This window comes from Pithys albifrons, chromosome 2, assembly GCF_047495875.1.
Source record: "Pithys albifrons albifrons isolate INPA30051 chromosome 2, PitAlb_v1, whole genome shotgun sequence".
NCBI classification, from domain to species: Eukaryota; Metazoa; Chordata; class Aves; order Passeriformes; family Thamnophilidae; genus Pithys; species Pithys albifrons.
In genome coordinates, this window is record NC_092459.1 from 108337014 (window position 1) to 108352774 (window position 15761).

Below are 15761 nucleotides of genomic sequence, written 5' to 3' on the forward strand. Positions count from 1 at the left end.
TGAAATTAACAAATCTGCAGGAAGTGAGAGAGTTGACATTATCAGACAAACCAGAATTTTTGGTAACCTAACTTGTCCTGCTGAGACAGGTTGTATCTAAACCCACGCGTATGTTTTCTTTTACTCCAGAAAAGCAATTTCTTATTACTTGTTTGCAAAAATAAGGGAAAAAATATTGACAATGGATTTAGTCTGAAATCAGTATTTTGTCTTTTGTGTTTAATGCATTGGAAACAAGATTATTTGTTTCTGCTTGTGGGTGTTGCTGGAGAAGCTGCGTGTGCTGTGGATTTCCAGGCACATTTCCTGTGTGAGTTGAGCTGGCCACAAGTTCAGGCTTGGTGACGTCTTGGGACCAGCTCCTTGTTTTATTTATCCCCCACTGGCTTTCCTGTTTGCAGCCTGGTTTGCTCGTGTTGTGAACGGTCTGGTGTTAGCACAGGGCTGGTTTAACCATGGCCCTGCTGCTCTGATGAGAGCCAAGCCCACAGTCTCTGCACGGGCTTGGAACGGAAACCAAAGATTGGGTTTGGATACGTGTTTACAGAGATAGGTCTGTTTAAAGAAAAGGCCTGGTTAGCTTGTAATGCAGGTGGCTTTATATATCTCCCTCTGTTTCTTCTGCATGGAAGACAAGTGTTATTCAGACACACAACCCTGCCTGAACTCCTCAGGGGAGCGGTGGTGTTTTGCGGAATGAAAAAAACCCTATATCCAGTCAGGTTATAGAGAGGTACGTTTATTCCAGGCCCGGGAACATGGGGGACAACTCCTTCAAAAACATGCGTGCCTGGTTGAGTTAGCAACTGGTTTATATGCAAGTAAGTTTACATATTTATTTTTTCTTCATGCATAAACATTATTTTCTTAGAGAAGGCAGGGTTATTATAATGAGTCTCAGGAACTGATTTCCATTTTCTCCACCCCGTGCTGCTCCTTCTTGTGCCTGCGCTTTTCCTCTTGAAAATTTGGGGTGGGGGTCCTAGGTGGTCTTTGTGGATAAAGTCAGATGTCTTCCTCCTGTGAACTTTTTACCTTTTGCTCAAAACTGCTTCATACCAGACTTTTTGGCAATTGTAGCTGGTCTAATTGGACTTGTCTTGTTCTTTTGACATGTTTTCTGATTTATCTTCGTTTCATGGGATATCCTGGCTGTTTTAATTGGTCCAAGAGGTTCTGGGGCCTCTTAGTATGGCACCTTCAAGGACACTTTGTGAGTTTTGCTGTATGTTATACAGTGAATTTTATACTACCAAGCAAATTCTATGATAGGTATATTAATAAGTAAAAAATAAGCATAAGCAAAATAAGCATAAACAAAATAAGCATCATAAGCCCTACGTAAAATAAGCATACCCCCCCCATCCCCTCTCCCCAATCAGTGGGACTCCACTGGGCTGGAGGGCGATGCCTGACCCCCTCCTGGTGGGATCTGCAGGTGACTCCTGGCCCACCACCCCTTCTGCACAGGACATGGAGGCATCTGTTGAGGTGGAAGACTATACAGAGTTATCCCAAGGCATATCGAGTACAATATTATATTGTTTTAGAGGTATTCCTCCTGGTTTTACTGTCCAAGAAAATGCAACATGCTGAGAGGTTTGACAGTCACAACTCGAGTTGTTATTTATTGATACACTCAGTTACTTACATAATACATACCTGGTGGTTTTCCTGGTTAACAGAGGAGGTGGGAGTTTTGCCTTAGATGCAGAATATTTTGTGATCCAGAAAGACAAAAAAAAAATCACTTATTCCATGAGGAACTCAGAAGTTGTTAAAAAGCAACAAAATTTGTTTCTAGGGGAAATATTATGCTAGAAATTTCTTTCATACATCTGACTAAGAAGCAAAGAAGGAAGTTCCTTTTTATTATAATCACATGTGACTGAATGGTTGGGCTTCAGTTCCCCCCAGAAAGGCAACACTTCTGAACTCTTCCACTTTTGTTTATAAATTTCTTTTGAAATTCTGAGTTCCTCAATTCTTTTCATTAAGAAGATGCCTCTGTGAGTAAAGCACTTTGCTTAGCGTAGTATCAAACCTGTTAATAAGAACAACAAGGTTTCCTTGCTAATGAGTACATAACTGCAGTTGTGAAACTGTTTTATCAGCTAGTCCTTTCCAAAAGCAATGAATGTCTTTGCTATCTCTGTTGACTAAAAAAATTGGAAAGGCTGAAAATTAATGTGGGTTCTTAATCCCAGTGAAAGGTACCAGGATGTTTGGAAGGAAATTGCGTTTCTGGTGACATTACAGATCAGGTTTTTACTTATGCAAGGGACAACTAAATCTTTAAAACATCCTATAAGGCACAACCTAATACAGGAGAATAAAATATCATCCAGAGCAATGAAATTGCACTGAATCCCAGCCTCTGCAGAGCAAATCACGGCATTGCCTGTACTAAAAGGATCAGACCTAAACCCCTACAATACTTCCATTGCTGCAGGAAGCAGCTGCGTGGGTACAGAAGTCCAGCAGTACTTGGCTGGCTGGCTGTGTTTGCACACAGGCATCAGAAGCTGATGCTTTTTCACTATCTAAAGAGTACTTTCCTGGTAATTCAGGATAGGATAATTCATCTACAAAGAACCCTTGATGGTCTTACAAGCACCACATCAAGGTGAGAAGGCTTCTGAGAGCCGGTCTGGCGCCTTGGCTGGTGGCTTGAAAATGTGACTGCGTGTCATGTGAAAGAGGATCTAACTGGGCAAAACCCTTCGTTTCAGACTGTCTCAGTTCCTGGAATGCTGTGGAGCTCTCCCTGTGTGAAAGTGGAATTGAGTCCCTCACCCCTGGCAGGCTATTCAGAATCACAGACTGTTCTGAGTTGGAAGGACCCACAAGGATCGTTAAGTCCAACTCTTAAGTCAGTGGCCCACATAGGGGATTGAACCCATGACCTTGGTATTATTACAATCAAGTTTTAACCAGCTGAGCTCATCTCAGGGTCACGTGACACTGGAAATGAATTTATGTTAATATAAATCAAGTGATATGTGAATTCAGAGGGATTTCTTTTCGTTGCTCCAATATATTGGCTAAAACTTAAAAATACTGGATATATCAGAGTTGCTAGAAACCATTTTAAGTAGCTGCTCAAACTGATGCCGTAGAGACTAATTGTATTTTTTTAAGTTTTCAATGTGTGAGGGTTAGTTTTCTAACAATACATGTTGTTTTTAAGTATAGTTACTAAGATAGAAAAAGATGTGCTTGTTTTAGTGTCTCATACAAATATTTTTGCAGCACTGTTGTTGCAGCTCCTAGAAAACCTGATTCAAGGCTGGGGGCAGTTTGTGTTTCTTGGATGTTTGTTTTGCAGCTCCTTTTTATAGCCCAGGCTCGGGAGTAGAATGGGAGGAGGGGTGGGAAAGCATGTGGGAAGAAAACCAAGATGTTGCAGGAAACGGGTGCCCATTCCCACACCTTCCTGAGAGCATTGAGCTTGGCTTCGCAGCCTGAAGGTGGGGGTGCTCTCACAACCCCACTCCTGCACATAAAGGCACCTTTTTCCTAAGACCACATCCACTCCCAGGGAGGGCTCAGCTGAGGTCCAGATTTCAGTTTGGGCAGCAAATGTGCTGGGCTTTAGTTCTTCGAGTCAGTGACTGATTTGTTCCAATTCCATTTTGCTTAACTGCAAAGGATCCATGTGGGCTGAATTATTTTTTAACAAGAAGAAGTATCAAAAGGAATGCCCTGTTTCTTGCTGAGCATGAGCAGAGATACCAGATTTTGTTCTCCTAGAAGACACCTTAGGGGAACAATAAGGAATTTTGAATTCACAGATTCATCTTATTTTTTCATAGAATCATAGAATCGATTGGGTTGGAAAAGACCTCCGAGATCATCAAGTCCAACCCTAAGTCCAACTCCGGTCCCTTTACCAGATCATGGCACTCAGTGCCACGTCCAATCTCAGTTTAAAAACCTCCAGGGATGGGGAATCCACCACCTCTCTGGGCAGGCCATTCCAATGCCTGATTACTCTCTCTGGAAAGAATTTGTTTCTGATCTCCAACTTCAATTACCCCTGGCAGAGCTTGGGCCCGTGCTCCCTTGTCCTGTTGCTGAGTGCCTGGGAGAAGAAACCTTTCTTCCTTTCTTCACAGAGGTTATAAACTAACAAAGTGTTAAATAAAACCGAAGCTCAATTCTCAGTACCCTGATTTACAACCCTCTTGGTGAAGTCTTAGATTGATTCACCTGAGAGTGATGAGAAAGTTTTAGCTGCTTTATAGCTAAAAGTGTGCTTTATGAGAACACTTACATTTGAATGGAGTGGCAATGTCTTTGTGTATTCAAAGAGTTTCGTTTTGATCAATTCACATTCCTTTTAACTGACTAAACCTGAAGAGGGAGAAAAAAATCCTCCTTATGCCTTAGGCTCATGCAAAATCATCTCCTCCAGATCTAGGCACCTCAGTCTCCCGTCTGCTCACACTCCCTGTGTGATTTAAGCCATAAAATCAGCCTTAGCAGATCTTCAAGGTTGCATTGGCAAACCCTGGCCTGATTTAGTCTGGTGATGGGCTCACATGTCTTGGGGTGCAGAGTTATGGCTGGAAAGCCTGAGATGTCAACAGGATTTTGGCCCTGGAGGTCATCCTGGCGAAGACCAGGGCCCAGGGCTGCAGATCATGGCACTGCCACTGCTTCCCTGAAAGGTCAGGGTAGAAATCAATCCGTGGCTGGAACACATGTGGGGGAAAGAGGTCAGGTTACGGAGATGAGAGAGGAGAGCTCTTGTCAGATCTTGTCTGTGAAACGAGACTTGTAATGTGTTACAGATACTGGGATTATTTTGGGATGGTGGGAAAAGCTTCTTCTGCAGTAGCTATTCTGTGAAAGACAGCTCAAGACTCTTTTCTAGTCAGGTCTGGGAGAACAGTGATGCTAAATCTGGGGAGATTCAATGGGAGCTGAAGAGGCATTGGCTTTGCAGTCCCAGTTTGCACCTGTTGGGCTGACACTGTCCAGTTCTGCTCATTTCAGGGCAGAATGGTTAACTCCAGCAAGGGTCTTTGATCTGTTTTCTGCATGATGCTTCACAGAGCCTCATGGGCTATCCCATGGATTGCTTGAGATTTCACTTTTCTAGTGCATCCTAATCAAGGACTGTTTTGAGAGATACTTCAGGGCAGACAAGAAAATACAAGAGAGCCCACTGCCAAATGGAGTTGAGCTGTCAAATTCCTCACCAAACATTTCTTTCTACACTGTGAACAAATGTTAATTATTTTTCTCAAATATTGTTTTTGTGATTTTGTTTTGTAGGAATCAGAGTTTCTGTGTCTGGAGTTTGATGAGGCCAAGGTGAGCCAGATGCTGAAGAAACTCTCAGAAATAGAGGAGAGTGTGACTTTGTTGACTCAGACTACTTAATCAAATAAAGAGATTGCAACTTAGAAAAAAAATACCCTTGGTACGTTTTCAAAATTCCTGTTTCTGCATATAAAATAGGTGACAGTGGTTAAATTATAACTGCACAACTATATTCACAACCAAACATGGGCTAAGTCACTGTGAAGCTTTCCCATCCCCTCCTCCCAGCCTCTTCTCCAGGGTGGCAGCAGCACTGTTTGCACAAAGTTTTGCATAACCGTTGTAGCACAGCTTTTCTCAGTCAATTTTGGAGACTTCCAGATACTGAATGCTGGGCTGGATGAACAGCAAAGGTAAATTGGCCAGTTGCAGCAGGGGAGAAATGAGCAGAAGAAACAGGCAGATTAGGGGGTACTCATGTTTATCCTTCCAAACCATGGGCTTTATAGGACAAATCCACCTGTGTGACCTCTGTCTGCTTAGAGCAGAACAAGTGAAGTGCAGCAAGTTCAGGGAGCTGTAACTGGGAGCCCCTGTGCTGCTGAGGATTAAGTGGTTCCCAAGGGTGTGAGTTGGCCAGTCAGACCTTCCCAGTGCTGTGGGGAGCCAGGGAACAGTCATGGGAGGATCTCTAGGGCAGTGGGAGGTACTGGTTTCCCAGGAGGAGCAGCCCTCCTGCAGGCACGTATCACCTGATCCAGCTGCTTCTGCCATCCTTCAGAGCCACTTCTGATGTGCTTCCTCAAAGACCATCCACCCTCGTCAGCATTCTGGCTCCTGAGCTGTAGAGGTGCAGCCCTGGCACCAAGCTGCACAGTGTGTTTGAGAGGCCAGTGCTTTGTCAGAGCACAGTTTAATTTGGCTGCTCTTACTCCTCTTTGTCACAGTTTGTTTTGACCTCAAAAAGCCCCCGATTAAAACCAAAGTTTCGAGTGTGTTCAGCTTGGAATGTGGCCTTGGCAACCTGGCAGGGTAAGGCTGTATTGATAAAATAGTTGTGTGAAGAAAGCTGAAAGCAGAGGCAGATAAGGGGCACCAGGGTCTAAAGTGCCCAGGTTACCAAGGCTCTGGGCAGTTGGGTGCCCATGTCTGTGCCATAACTGCACAGCAGACACTCCCTCCCGGGGAAGAAGGCCTGACAGAAACGTTTTCATCCTCATGTGTCTCTGTCCAGGGGTGCAGTCTTGTCCCAGCAAGATGTCTAACCACACTTCCCTCCCTCAGCAGTGCAGGAGGAGCTGTAGGGGCTGTCTGAGCAGGCTTGCACAGAGCACGCTGGTCCCTGCAGGAGAGCTGCCTGCTGGCCCATAAAAGGGGGAGGATGCTGCCTCCCTGGTTTGCTTTGTTATTTAAGCAGAAGGTGTGCATGCACATTTGGTTAGAGGCTGCATTGATTCTCTCCATTTTATATTAGCTTCACAAGCAACCTCCTCCTGAGCTAAAATTATACTGAGGGCTTGTACCAAGATAGAGATGACAACATAAAATGTTCTTGTGCCATAACTAAAGTACCCCTCATTGCTTCTCCTTGTGAATTTATTGCTTGTGGCGTTGCCAGATAGTACTTGGATGCAAAACCTCTTCAGGGCAAGGGAAGGGCACCTTTCCCATCTGCCTGGTCAGAAGGGAAAGTATCACTCAAGCCAATTTGTGTCACTGCACAGGGAATAAACATTTCCTTTCCCTTGCCTGTCCTGCTTTTGCCTTGTCTCTCAGAGCCACCTGGTTGTCCCCTCTGTCTTGTGGAGGGACTCCCAGCCCACAGCACCTCACGTTCCCCACATGCTGTGGATGCCTTCAGCTGATAACTTGTCAGAGAGGAAGTGGGCTGTGACCACCAACTGATCCTCACACTGGTCACTGATCCTCACAGGGCTGGAGTTCAGTGAGTGGTTTGTGATTCTCTGTGCTTTCCATTTGCACTTTGAACAAAGTTCATTAAAATGTTTTCTGTGTTTTAGGGCACGTTCACAAAGGAAAAAAAAGGGTCAGAGAAGGATCGTGATCTTAAGTAACTTCCACTGTGTCAAACATACTTATTGTTTTATTTTAACATGGTCAGAGGATAGGAAAATGTGCTATAAATGGAAATTAAAGAGAAACAAACTGGGAGCAGATGTCAGGAAGTATTATTTCATGCAAAGAATAATAAATATATGGCTGAGGCAAAAAAAATCTTGGGGACATTTAAGAAATTGGACACTTTACTAGTTGAGGTGTGAAATTAAAAAGGGGTACATTTTTATGGGTGGATGCTTCTCTCTCAATCCTCCTTCCCTTGAATATCTAATGATCCAGTTTTCTTTCTTTGGTGGATCTTTGTAAACTACTGTGCAAAACAAAAAAGACTTTGCTGCATGTGTTGAGGACCACACTCTGCTCACCCCTTGTTGAGAGCAAAGGAGTCATTGGGCAGCAAAATTGTTTGTGCTTCATAAAATTTGATGTGGGCAGGGAAAGGGGGTGCTGTGCTCCCCCAGACCGCTGTAATCCTCCACTGCTGTGGGGCAGGAGGACAGATTTACTCCTTTAGCAGGACCATGCCCTCCTGCTGAGATGGTTTATGTGTGTCCATCCATCTGCCCCTGCCTGCAGTTGCTTGAACCTATTGGCCAATTTTGGCTGAACTTGAAGGAGATGAGGCCTCTGATGCCACTCCGCTTTGCTACTTTGAGTGAAAGGCACAAGCACCCGTGGCTTTTGTTGGGATTCATGGACATCCCTTGCTATAGAATCATAGAATCATAGAATTGATTGGGTTGGAAAAGACCTCCAAGATCATCAAGTCCAACCCTTGGTCCAACTCTAGTCCATTTACCAGATCATGGCACTCAGCGCCACGTCCAATCTGTGTTTAAAAATCTCCAGGGATGGGGAATCCACCACCTCTCTGGACAGCCCATTCCAATGCCTGATTACTCTCTCTGGAAAGAATTTTTTTCTGATATCCAACTTCAATTTCCCCTGGCAGAGCTTAAGCCCGTGCCCCCTTGTCCTATTGCTGAGTGCCTGGGAGAAGACACGAGCCCCCACCTGGCTATAACTTCCCTTCAGGTAGTTCTAGACAGTGATGAGGTCACCTCTGAGCCTCCTCTTCTCCAGGCTAAACACCCCCAGCTCCCTCAGCCTCTCCCCATCGGGCTTGTGCTCCAGTCCCTTCACCAGCCTTGTTGCTCTTCTCTGGACTCGCTCCAGCACCTCAATATCCTTTCTGAACTGAGGGGCCCAGAACTGAACACAGTACTCAAGGTGTGGCCTCACCAATGCAGAGTACAGGGGAAGGATCACTGCCCTGGTCCTGCTGGCCACACTAGTTTTGATACAGGACAGGATCCCATTGGCCTTCTTGGCCACCTGGGCACACTGTTGACTCATGTTGAGCTTCCTGTCAATTAGTACTCCAAGGTCCCTTTCTGCCTGGCTGCTCTCCAGCCACTCTGTGCCCAGCCTGTAGCACTGCATGGGGTTGTTGTGGCCAAAGTGCAGGACCCGGCACTTGGCCTTGTTGAACTTCATCCCATTGGAATCAGCCCATCTCTCAAGTCTATCCAGATCCCTCTGCAGAGCCCTCCTGCCTTCCAGCAGGTCGACACTCCCTCCCAACTTGGTGTCATCAGCAAATTTGCTGATGATGGACTCAATCCCCTTATCTAAATCATCAATAAAGATGTTGAACAGGACTGGACCCAATACAGACCACTGGGGAACACCACTGGTGACTGGCCGCCAGCTGGATGCAGCTCCGTTCACCAGCACTTTCTGGGCCCGACCCTCCAGCCAGCTCTTAATCCAGGAGAGGGTACACTTGTCCAGGCCATGGGCTACCAGCTTTTTCAGGAGTATATTATGGGAGACAGTGTCAAAGGCCTTGCTGAAGTCCAGATAGACCACATCCACAGCCTTCCCCTCATCCACCAGGTGGGTCACCTGATCATAGAAAGAGATCAGGTTGGTCAGACAGGACCTGCCCCTCCTAAACCCATGCTGGCTGGGTCTAATCCCTTGTCCACCCTGAAGGTGCTGTGTGATTGCACTCAGGATGAACTGCTCCATAACCCTGCCAGGCACAGAGGTCAGGCTGACAGGCCTGTAGTTGCCAGGGTCCTGCTTGCAGCCCTTTTTGTGGATTGGGGTGACATTCGCAAACCTCCAGTCATCTGGGACCTCCCCAGAGAGCCAGGACTGTTGGAAGATGATGGAGAGCAGTTTGGCAAGCTCTTCTGCCAGCTCCTTCATCACCCTGGGATGGATCCCATCTGGTCCCATAGACTTGGGAGGATCCAGCTGGCTCAGTAAGTTGGTCACTATTTCCTCCTGGAATACAGGAGGGGTATTCAGCTCCCTCTCCCTGTCCACCAGCTCCAGAGGCCAGTTGTCTTGAGGGCCACCTGTCCTACTGGTGAAAACTGAGGCAAAGTAGGTGTTAAGTACCTCAGCCTTCTCCTCATCTTCCTTAACTATATTTCCCTCCAAGTCCAACAGAGAATGAAGGTTTTCCTTGCCCCTCCTTTTGTTATTAATGTATTTATAAAGGACTTTTTGTTAACCCTAACTGAAATAGCCAAATTTACTTCAAATTCCACTTTCCCTAGTTTTTTTCCTGCATGACCTAGCTCTATCTGTAAATTCTTCATAAGTAGCCAGCCCTTTTTTCCATAGTCTGTAAACTTTCTTTTTATCCCTGATTTCTTGCAGAATCTCCCTATTTAACCAAGCTGGCCGTCTTCCCCTCCGGCTGGCCTTTCGGCACACTGGGACAGCCTGTTGCTGTGCATTCAAAATCTCCCTCTTAAAACATGTCCATCCCTCCTGGACCCCCTTGCCTTTAAGGGTTGTTTCCCAGGGTATGCTCTGAATCAGTTCTTTGAATAGGCCAAAATCTGCTCTCCGGACGTCCAAGGTAGAGGTTTTAATGGTGGCTCTCCTTACATCCCTGAGGACTGAAAATTCTATTATTTCATGGTCACTATGCCCCAGGCGGCCTCCAACCACTACATCATCTACCAGCCCCTCTCTGTTTGTAAACAGTAGGTCTAGCAGAGCCTTACCCCTGGTAGGCTATTTACCAGTTGAGGAAGGAAATTGTCCTCTATACACTCCAGGAACCCCCTTGACTGCCTCTTCTCTGCAGTGTGAAGCTCCCAGCAGATATTTGGCAGGTTAAAGTCACCCACAAGAACAAGGGCTGGAGATTTTGAGACATCTGCCAGCTGCTTGTAGAACAATTCATCCCCTTCATCATCCTGGTTGGGTGGTCTGTAACAGACACCCACAAGGGTGTCAGCCTTGTTGGCCTTGCCCCTGATTCTGGCCCACAGGCACTCAACCTTGTCACTGCTGACCTCAACTTCAACAGAGTCAAGAGACTCTCTAACATATAAAGCCACCTCTCCACCTCTCCTTCCCTGCCTGTCTTTTCTGAAGAGCTTGTAGCCCCCCATAGCAGCACTCCAGTCATGTGATTCATCCCACCACTATCTGTCGTCCTGCTTAATATCTCTCTGTTGCTGGCAAATGAGAGCTCCTGCATATGCGCTTCAGGAGAGATTTAATACTCCTCCCCCAAAAGCCCAGATGTAAACCAGACTCAGCCTGAATGCATGGCCAAGCAGCTCCTGCAGTGGCTGGGACTGCACATGGATGCTGCCTCCTGCATGGATCCAGCCCAGCAGACATCCCAGCAAAGCCCTGCTGACCACCCTGGCCTCGTCCAGTGCTGGAAACCACTGCTTCCTGCTGCAACACCTGCCTCTGCCAGCGTGCTGAGCCAGTGTGACACCTCCTCCTCCTCTTCCTCCTCCCTGCAGTGAAGCAGCCACACGGCAGCAGAGCCTGCCAGGCAGTTTGTAACTCCACAGCAAGGACATGGGCAGCTCAGCACAGCCAGAGGAGGAAAGTAATGGAGTGGGGAAGCAGCGGGAAGAAGGGCTGAGGAAGGGCATGTGTGAGTACCACCTGAGAGGGGTTTGCTTCCCTACCCAGTCCTCAGGGAAGGGCTGGGACAATCATGTCACACTCCAGCATCCTAAACCTTAGAGAGCTGCCCTTCACCCCTGCCCCCTGCAGTTGTACCCACCTGCTCTCTGGTTTACCAACAACTCAACACCACTTGCTCGGGGACTCCTGGGTGTCCATCAGAGTCTGGGTGTTCAAGCTGACCTGCACCATGTGGGCAGAGCCTGGGCAGGGAGTGTCTGGGCAGATGCTGCACGGGCAGGGGACAACTCCCAGCAGTTTCCTCCTGCCCCACTTGTGCCAGCAGTTTCCTGGGTGACAACTTGCAGGAGCCGCGGTGCGCTGGCCCTGCAGTGAGCAAAGGCAGTGCTGCAGCTCTGTCACCGTGTCCCTGGTGACTCAACCCACACGTGATGTGCAGCCCATCCCGAGCACTGCTGTCTCTCTCTGAAGACTCACAAGCAGCAGGCACGTGGCGGTGTTGCAACCTTTGGCTGGTTCCTCCTAACATTTCACCTTCTGCACTGCTAAAATGCCCTGCAATTTATTCATGCAATCGCTTCGTGTTTTCTGGGGATTCCTCCAAGTTGCCATTTGTTGTATGATCTGGTGCTCCCTAAAATATCTGGAAGTGCTGTTGCCTTCCATCACGCATTACACAATTGGCAAGCCCTGCACTCACTCTCTGATTGGCAAGACAATTACTCTTAGCACCATTTTCTTTTTTCTTGGTCTGCATATGCCTTGAATTGCTAAATTTTTAATGTATTTTTCTAGGAGTATCTATACTTGAAAAAAAACAGTGGTTTAGGCACACCATGCTTTTCCAAATTCAAGCCAAGCAAGTGCTGTATTTCATAACACTTTGGGCCATGGAAAGCAGCAAGTGATGAGGCATATTTATTTTATATAGTTGTTGATTTACTTTCCCATTATTCAGGTTACTTAGTCTACTTAGTCTCGTTTTACATTCCTTTTCTATTTTTCTTTCTTACAGGCCCTTTTTGCAAGTGTAAATATTAATGTTTGTGCTTTTATTGTGTTTCACATGGGAAGGATTTCACGGGAGCCCATGACCTCCAGAGCTTATTGTGCTTTTTAACTTTTTGATAAACTGGTCGATGTTTTGAGATATTTTCTTTTTGTATGTCAGTTCCTTGCTACATATTGATAAAATAAATCTCTCCCCATTTTTCTGAGATTTCCTGTTTTAAATATTTACTGACTGTTTGTAGATGCTCAAGTCTCTGAGAAGTTTTACCCGAAGACTCACACTTGCCGTATGTTGCTCACAGAAATATTTTCTTCTCCTCCTGGGGAATTTCAACAGTTTATTCATTCGTTCCAAATATTTATGAAGAGGTGCTCAGTGCTGGGGACAGAGGGAGCCTTTCTAAGAAGGGGAATGCAGTGGTCCTTTGCAGCAGCCACTGATGACTTTTTAATGCACTACATTTCACGTGGCTTGTGACTGGAAAAACAGACGGCAACTCCTTGAATCTGGTCCTGTTAAAATCCACCTCCTAGATTATTCCCAAATCCCAGGGAAATGTAGCTTGGGGTGTCATTTAATCTGACAGAGAGAGTAGAACTGCACTCCTGGGTCTCCCTCACTGTGGCAGGAGGTGGTGGCACAGGGAGATGGGCAGCTTTGTCCCCTCAGTGCAGCAAAATAAAGCTGTTTCTACCCATGCAGGTCACACTGGCTCAGCCAATCCTTGCCAAAGCTACAGTCGAGTCCCCCTCTCCTCAAAAAGGACAAACATAGACCAACAAAGATGCCTTTCCCCAGTAGCATGAATCTCGTGGGTGATCCCTGGGGCCACAGAAGTCCCCAAGGACACGGTGCGTCACCTCCTATGAAAAGATGGCAAGAGGGATGTGAGATTTACTCAGCTGGTTAAAACTTGGTTGTAATAATGCCAAGGTCATGGGTTCAATCCCCTATGTGGGCCATTGACTTAAGAGTTGGACTCGATGATCCTTGTGGGTCCCTTCCAACTCAGAATAGTCTGTGATTCTGTGAAATCTACCTCTGAACTGCCAGTACCATTTGGGAATTATTATTTTGGGATATCACCCGTGCTTGTCCAAGCACAAAATCGTGAGTGGTAGAGGCTAGTGCTGTGAACTTTTCCTCCAATTGTAATGGGGTTGATCATCCCCAAGGTCAAGTTCCCAAATGCCTTGCCCTTCCTCCTTCCTTCTAGTGGTAGCAAGGTACATCTTGCTATGCAAGAAATTGCAGGAGAACAGGTTTGGAAGCATGTGAGAGGGATGGGCCAGGCAGCTGGGGGTGGAGAGCCCACCTGGGGGGGTTTGCAGGTGGCCCTTGGGGTTATCACAGCAAGCAGGATCCAAGGGGAGGTTCCTGAAATGCAGAGCTGTTGGGACATCTGTCAATAGGAGATAAGAAATACTTCTCCAAAGACATTTGCCTGTTTCTCATTTCCCCTGCAGGCAGATGACTTGGAGCTTGCATTTTAATTCACTTAGTGGCCACAGCACTGCAACCCTAGCACTCAGCCATTAGCTCTTGTAATGAGATGGTGTTGGAGAATATACAAAACCTGCTAATTGAATAAATGGCATTTTTGGATGCCAGCAAGTGTCTCAGACCCTTGAGGGGTGACATTTTACAGGGGTGGATGGGAGAAAAACTGTGATCACAGCACAAAGCCCAAAGCCCAAGTGGTTCTGAGAGGAGCCTGGGAGGAAACAATCCTTTGGGTTTGATGATACATGATTTTTCTGCTGAACTTCCTGAGCTTTCTGGCCAGTTGGCAGCCCTGGCTGACACAGCACTACCGGGAAATTACATGATATAGTGCATTTTAGTTATAAGTGGCACTCTTCCTGCCTTGTAAATCAAACCATTTATGGCATTGGAGTCTTCATGGCATCTCTGCTCTTGGCAGCCAAAGAAACAAATAAGCAAAGCCATGTCAGGAGTAGGTGGCAGATTCAATCAGAGAGAGGTGTCTGTTTGATCCCAGGCACCTGTGAGTGGTTCAGGACTCTACTCTCAAAACTCAGCAGCCAACCCACCACCATTGCAAAATATGTGGTGGCTTGGTGAACTCTGGCCTCATCCAGGCATCCCCTTAAAATAAACTCACCACTGCAGAATCTCAGAACAAATCTGCATTTTTCTATGGCTGAGGAACACAATGTGTAAAGTTAATCCCCTGTTCCAAGATCCTGGGAGGCAATGGCATGCAGAAGTACAAGCTTAAAAAAATGCCATCAGAAAGCAGTGGCTGGGAACCATAAATACCTTTCAGGCAGTCCTTAGGAGCATGAGGAGATGAGCAAGCAAAGCAACTGGAATTTATAAACTTACATAATTAATTTTTCTTTACAAGGAGGACAAACATTCCCATGTTTCAGCTCTCTCAGGGCTTTTGACAATTGGCCTCCTTTCTATAAATAATGTTATGTAAGTTTATACATTTCAATTAGTGCTTGTTCTAGCCTCTCACAGCCCAAGGATGTTTTCACTCCAGTTTATTATTTCAGCTGTGGACAGATCATTTTGCCCTGGTGCATCTATAATGGGATTTAAATTAAGATGCTTGCAAGCAGCGTAATAGTAGTGAAATAGTCTTTGGAAAACCTTGGTATGTTTTCCAGTATGTTCAGTGAGAATGAAAGAAAGAAATCAACTTTACATTGCATCATCAGGCAAAATGTCTGCGCCCTGCTCTGCAGGGCAGGAGCAGGATTTCTCTGTCTGAGGGAAGGGCAAGTGCTGCACCTGGGCTGCATTGCAGGGCTGCTGGAGACATGGTGTAATGGCCATGGGTGTTTTTTCCCCAGAGCACAGAACACCTCTGAGTCATCCTTACAGCCTGGTAACTACAGCACGCTGCAACCAGAGCTGGCAGAAATGCTCAACCCCAACGGCTTAATCCCCAGCCATTGCAAATTAGTACAGCTCCATTACCTCCAGAGGACTATTTACATGGGGGAGGTTAAATATGTACAGCAGCAGGCACAAAACCTGCAGCGATTTGGTACATGGGGCAGTGGTTTTATTAATGTACGAGGCAAGATCGCATCTGTGCTGTGTGCTGGTTTGTGAAGTTTTACTTTTTATAGTGAGCACATCCATGTCAGGGGGATTTCTCCATGAAGCAGCATGAGGAAAACCCTTCATTTACTCTGATTATGTTGCTGATTCCAGTCCCTAATGCAGGAGGCATCTTCCCTCTGTGTCATTTTTCAGTAACCTATGAGTCTAGATATTAAAACTAGATACGTGGATTATTTAATTTCCCTTTGTCCTGTTTTTTATTTCTGAAGTTCATCTGCAGATCCTACAATAACAAGAGAAAAGCTTCCTGATCTTTTTCACTCTGTTGTAACTCAGACCCAGCGGGGGCCACATCCTGCACCGTGGGTGGACGCAGTGTCATGTGGGCTGGGCAGCAGTGAGTGCGTGTAGGTCAGCACTGGGACACAGCAAAGAGCCT

The 15761-nt window shown here is 46.3% G+C and overlaps 2 protein-coding genes across 2 annotated transcripts in view; both read left to right on the forward strand.

Moving 5' to 3' along the window:
- Positions 1-8195, forward strand: part of COMMD1 (copper metabolism domain containing 1) — a 79645-nt gene extending 71450 nt beyond the window's left edge. The window contains exon 3 of the mRNA XM_071582016.1: positions 5284-8195. Within this exon, the coding sequence (XP_071438117.1) occupies positions 5284-5391 (108 nt within the window). The 3' untranslated portion in view covers positions 5392-8195. The remainder of the gene's footprint in view (positions 1-5283) is intronic.
- The window catches only part of B3GNT2 (UDP-GlcNAc:betaGal beta-1,3-N-acetylglucosaminyltransferase 2), an 88351-nt gene that overhangs the window by 47856 nt on the left and 24734 nt on the right, over positions 1-15761 (forward strand). The window lies entirely within an intron of this gene.